Genomic DNA, 5,940 nt, shown 5'->3' with positions numbered 1-5,940 from the left:
TTATTTTGTGTTCGAATATACACAAGATTAATTAATGTGCATGAGTGAACAAATAGTTGTATATGTATAAGTCCATTAGACTTATTATTGGACAAAGGTTTTAGCATGTGTAAACCTTTAAAACTTTGGACAAGGTTATTTATATATAAAGCAAAAGCCCAAAAGTGAAAAAGGTACTATTATTAGCTCCAATGGCTAAAAATATGAATATGACATAAGTTTTTTCAACCGTGCATAGTATAAATAATTTTCAAAACTTTGTGGACAAAAGAAAAACCATCTTTTTACCCTTAGAGTTGAAACTTGAAAGCTCAAAACAAAGCTTTAATCTATTAAAAAGCTTCATCCTCCTCACCACCTTTTTCCAAAACTATCTTTGCAACCCAAAATCACCTTTTATTTTCCTCAACCTCTTAGAGATGAAGGCTTATGGATGTGATCACCCTTCCTTCAATTCACAAGGATTTTATTTTTAAAAAAAGGTCTGCACTTTCCTTCTTTGTGCACTATGGCTACCTAAATTTTCTTCCTCCTTGTTGCAAATTTCACCACCGACCACCAACCATTGCCTCCCTTTTCTCCCTCTTAGCAATCTTTTTAAAAAATAAAAAAATTATTGCATGCGCTCCCCCCCCACTTCTTTCCTTCTCTTTCTACTGTCGCCCACTTCCTCTCTCTCCCTCTCTTCTTTTTCGTTGATTTGCTGTTGCCAAAAGCCTTTGCACTTCTAATGTGTTAAAAGCATGCATCGATACCCCCAAAATTATATGCTAACATTTTGACATTTGTAAGGTCAACTATATATGCTGATCCTAATAGGCTCAAAGAAACCATTCTTAATGAGACTCTACGGAGTAGTGAGGATTACCTTAGGGAAAACAAACATTGGTATATGCTTGGCAAAACATTGGGCTTGAGCAAGCAACATGGAAATATTTAAGGGAGAAAGGGCTTGACCTTGTTGTTATTTGCACGACCTTGGTTCTAGGTGCTCTATTACTGTCAACATTTAATGCAAGTACACTGGAACTACTGAATGAAAGCAAAAAGTATAAGTTATATGCTTTGCTAACCTTTCATATGACCCATTAGTGTGGGACCATGTCTAGAATAGATTAATGGACCAATTAGCAAAATAAAATTGCATCCCATGGCAGCTAAGACTACTTTAACTATGGTCATTAGTATCAATTAGAAAAATTAACTAGTATCATGGAGCATTAGTATCATTAGTATCATGGAGCATCAAAATAGCATTCAGGGGTATAGTGTAGAAGATGATCTAACAGTGATGATGACTGATGAAGAATTTCTCACTCATTTCTACTACCTTAAATCTAAGTTACCACCTAAAAAAGTATTTATGTTTCATTATATTCGTATTGTTAGACAATTATGAAATTTTCTATTGTTAACATTATTATCAATTCCAAAATTCTATTTTTGTAGCAAGCAACTCATCAATTTAAGATAAGACTTTCCTACTTTAATATCAATAATCAGTTTAGACTTCATTTTATGATGTCAAGTTTGATTTGAATAGTTGTTTTTTATATCTATTGCAATTGTAACTTTATAATCAAATCTAGATGTTCTTTTTCTCTATTTTTTCATAAATGTACCTTTGATCTAGGACCCTTAGTCTTTCTTCTTTCCTTTTTAATGTGCATGCTCTCCCCTTGCTCTACAATTGTTACACTATGGCACCACATTTCTCAACAAACTATTTTTTCACCTTTGTTGGTCCCTATATTTCTATATTGCTATTGTTGTTTCTCCTTGTTCTTCCCTATTGTTGTTGCTCTCCTTTGATGTTGCTATTGCTACTCCTCCTCTTCCTTCCCCTTCTCCTCATCTTTTAATGTTGTTTCTCCTCTTTCTATGTACCATCATAACATACCAAATAAACATGATGGACACACTAGTTTGACAAACCATACATATTATGAAAGACAAATAGTATAGTAATTAAAAAGATTGGAGAGGATCAGGTTGTATCCTTTGGGAAAGAGATAGGTAGTATTAGCTCTCTCTCTCTCTCTCTCTCTCTCACACACACACACACACACACACACACACACACACACACACACACACACACACACACACACACATTATTAAAAGCAAAAGACACACAATCTAGCTCACTAGGGAAGAAGAGAGGATAGATTTCTTTAGTTTAATGCTTAGTTGTACCTGGCACTAATTCTTCACTAACCTAAGCTTATTTTCTAGGGTGGATCAAAATATATAATAAAATCCATCGATATGATGAAATTGCTAAGATCTTAAATCATAAGACTTTTGAACAATGCAAAAGCTTAAATCATTCATTTCTTCCCATTGATAATCTAACTTTCAAAATCAGATCCAGCAAGTACAACATTATATAGCTTAATGAGCATTATCACACACACACAAGAGTCCTCTTTTCTCAGCGATGCTACCCATGTGTAAGCATATACCATGTGAACACAACACACTCTATTGGACCTCCACGACACGGACCTCCACGACACATCCCATGTGTTGGCCCATGTGCCCCATAAAGATCCCTACAACTTCACCCTTTTCTCTTGTGCCTTTTCACCATCTACAAAAAAAGCCTTTGACCAATACAACCACATAAATAAGAGAATTCTTGACTCTGTTTGAAATACAAGCCTCTCTTCAAACACAAGATTGATACCCACATTTTCTACATGTGACATATGCCATGTGATGTATCATTACATGAGATAATATATCATACATGAGGTTGATACTGCATGCCATTCACAAAGAAGCGAGATCTCCTTTATAATGTTGAGATCAAATGCAAGAATGAGCATGTGGAATCATGACATACTCTGATCGGCTCTCCTTCACCTGATGTTGGAGCCCAAGCTTTCTAAGAAGCAGGCTCCTGTTCTTAGTGGAAGAACCTCCATGAGCGGCATGAGACCTTATGGCTGCCTCTCTCCATTTGCGTGCATTCTCCTCGGCTTCTTTTCTCCTGTGGCCTTGCATTAGCTCCTTCATCTTTGCCTGCAACTCCATACTTGAGAAAAACCCTAGGCTGTCTGGGTCAAGGCTCAACCCTATTTTCCATGCATCTACGATACACCGGCTGTTGAGCCTCTGATCGGCGTAGAGCGGCCAGCCAAGCATTGGAACAGCACGGCAAATGCTTTCGAGGGTGGAGTTCCAGCCACAGTGGGACAGGAAGCCGCCGACGGAGGGATGGGAGAGCACTTGGAGCTGGGGCGCCCAGGGGACAATTCTGCCTTGGCGACGTGTGCGCTGTAAGAAGGCGCTGTCGGGGAAGGGGGCGGATTGGAGAGGGAGAGATTGTGGGCGGAGTACCCACAAGAAGGGCTGCTGGGCCGCCTCCAAAGCGGCGGCCAGGTCGTGGAGCCGGGGGAGGGATTGTAGATAAACTGTACCGAAGGAGATGTAGAGGACTGAGGAGGGCGCTTGGGTGTCCAGCCACTGCAGGCAATCGTCGTGCTCCGGCGCCATGCCCTCGTCAGGAGTGTAGGGGTTGGAGCTGACGTAGGAGGCAGGCAGTAGCGGGCCGACGGTGAGAATGGGATGCTCCTGGCGGAGGCTGGCCAACGTGTCAGGCTCCAATTCGTCGAAGGTGTTGAGGACGACGGCGGCGGCCTGGCGTAGCTGTTGGAAGGGGCGGACAATGAGGTCGAACGAAGGGTCAGAGGAGTCCAAGGTGAGGAAATGCCCCAGCTCGTGGCGCTTCAGCGCAGGAACGCCCGCTATGCAGTCGATTAAACTTCGTTCGTCTGCCATTATATTTTCAAATGATGATTTATTAATTATATTGGTTCGAAAACGAAAAAAAAAGTCATTATATTTTCAAATGATGATTTATTAATTATATTGGTTCGAAAACGAAAAAAAAGTCATTATATTTTCAAATGATGATTTATTAATTATATTGGTTAGAAGAGACTGCTTTGGGGCCTGTTCTCGCGGGCCCTTAGTTGTACGTGATGGCAGCGGCGGCGAGGCCAAACGGATGCTAAAAAACAGCCCCGCAGCTCGCAGCCTGTTAGAACCTGGGGCGGCCAATTCAAAGGCCCGCGAGAAGGAGATGAAGGATTACCTTCCGGTGGCCTGAAGCCCTTGCTCACATGCAGCGTGCAGGCGTAGCTGGCGGCGGACTGCGTCCAGAAGGCAACCCGGGGAACGCCGAACTTGTCCGCCACCTCTTGCGCGAACGGGATGCGCACGTCGGCCAACAGGCACGTGACCTTGGGCCTGCGGGCACGGGGCTGCATGAGACTGGCCATGAGCGCTTCGAGGGGCGTCTGCATTCTGAAGACGGGGTCCAGGAAGTCGGCCATGGTGGAGGTCTGGTGGCGAGGGTCCGGGATGGGGCAAGGGAGGCTAAGCAAGCGGATATCGAGGCCTTGCTCGTGCAGGTAAGGCACACCGGCGTCGTCTGCAACAGTATCAGCTTTGATCATTAGGTGCAGGGAGTCGATCATGCGCTCGTGCTGGTGCAAGGCGTTCACAAAGGAAACGCTCACCCCTTGCGCAGCGACCTGCTTGCTGAGCTCCATGAGAGGCTGGATATGGCCTATGTAGGGCAGAGGGATGGCAACCACATGCGCTCCACCTAGTTCATCACTACTAGCCATCACTCTATGTATCAACAACCCTTATCCTCCTTCACAATTTGAGCCCTATGTATGTCTGAGAGTTATTGTAGCTCTATGTATGTGAGAGAGCTCAACAACCCTTATTCCCCTTCACTCCACATCAAGCTTTGTATTTGAAGTAGCAAAAGGGCAAAGAAGCCACACTAATTAATTACTAGGAGACGTTTAATTACTAGGTGAATGGGGAATGATATAATAGCATATGCTAGCCTATGTCTTTTTTGGTGATATGGAAGCTACACTAATTGATCGAACCACAAGAATCTACCTACAATCTAGAAGCATCTTCAAAATGCTCACTTGCATGACCTTTTTCATGAAAATTCATACATTGGACATATTTCCACTCTTCTCACATAAGATATCTACCAACACTTGAAACATTAAAATGGCTAACTTGCGTGAGTGACAATTTTGAAAATCCGTACATAATGGGAAATATTTCTAATCTTCTCATATAAAATATCTATGACTTTTGAGTATTCATTAAATGTAGCAAACACAAAGAGCTTCACGCTTTTCATGTGTTATTGAGGTCTACCCACTCGTTTTCAAACATTTTCCATCAACTTGCTCACTTGCATGACTTTTTTGAAAATTCATATATTGGACATGTTTCTAATATTCTTATATAAAATATCTATATCTTTGGAGTATTCATTAAATGTGGCAAACACAAAGAGCTTCACGCATTTCATGTGTTATTGAGGTCCCACCACTTTTCAAACATTATCAAATTTATTGCATTACATAAGCAATCAATTCTTAAAATTTTATAAAAAGTAATAGCATCAAGAATCTCAAATGTACCTGTAAGTTATAATGTCTATAACATCACTTTTCACACCTCTTCACAATCCCTTGTCATCACTATTGTATTGAATACTTTTTGAAAAGCCAAACAAATATATAAGAAGTGATGGATCACAATAATTTATCCTAAAGTATTTATATGCTGATGCTATCACTATTGTATTATCCATACACTTTTTAGAAAGCCAAAACAATATATGAGAAGTGATGGATCACAATAATTTATCCTAAAGTATTTATATGCTGATGCTATCACTATTGTATTATCCATACACTTTTTAGAAAGCCAAAACAATATATGAGAAGTAAAGGATCACGATATTTACCCTAAACATTTCATATGCTAATGTTGTTTATTTTTTTTAATATAAGCAATGGAGTGGTCTATATACTAACAATAGTTTACCTAGCTATTATACTTAATTGTGCTATTTTTATCCATGTATGGTCACTAGTAGTTGGTGGA

General features: G+C 40.6%; 1 protein-coding gene across 1 annotated transcript; it reads right to left on the bottom strand.

Annotated features, from left to right (window-relative positions):
* Nucleotides 1-2,630: 2,630 nt before the first annotated feature.
* On the bottom strand, nt 2,631-5,003 carry LOC147603455 (UDP-glycosyltransferase 85A2-like). The gene is made up of 2 exons (XM_086796911.1): nt 4,103-5,003; nt 2,631-3,779 (listed from the first exon to the last, which is right to left on the bottom strand). Exons 1-2 carry the CDS (start codon nt 4,638-4,640, stop codon nt 2,812-2,814), a joined length of 1,506 nt encoding a protein of 501 aa, XP_086653037.1. The 5' UTR covers nt 4,641-5,003; the 3' UTR covers nt 2,631-2,811.
* Between the last annotated feature and the right edge of the window lie 937 nt (nt 5,004-5,940).

This window comes from Cibotium barometz, chromosome 64 (genome assembly GCF_041138505.1).
Source record: "Cibotium barometz isolate CiBa-2024 chromosome 64, ASM4113850v1, whole genome shotgun sequence".
Classification (NCBI taxonomy): domain Eukaryota; kingdom Viridiplantae; phylum Streptophyta; class Polypodiopsida; order Cyatheales; family Cibotiaceae; genus Cibotium; species Cibotium barometz.
The sequence above is the reverse complement of the archived record's forward strand: the minus strand, read 5'-3'. Positions and strand labels throughout refer to the sequence as shown.

What these genes read in the sequence shown, in the direction of transcription:
- LOC147603455 (XM_086796911.1), bottom strand. Translation starts at nt 4,640, where the DNA reads ATGGCTAGTAGTGATGAACTAGGTGGAGCGCATGTGGTTGCCATCCCT. An exon ending in GGGCTTCAGGCCACCGGAAG is followed by an intron (nt 3,780 to 4,102) that starts GTAATCCTTCAT and finishes ATATAATGGCAG; the next exon opens with ACGAACGAAGTTTAATCGAC.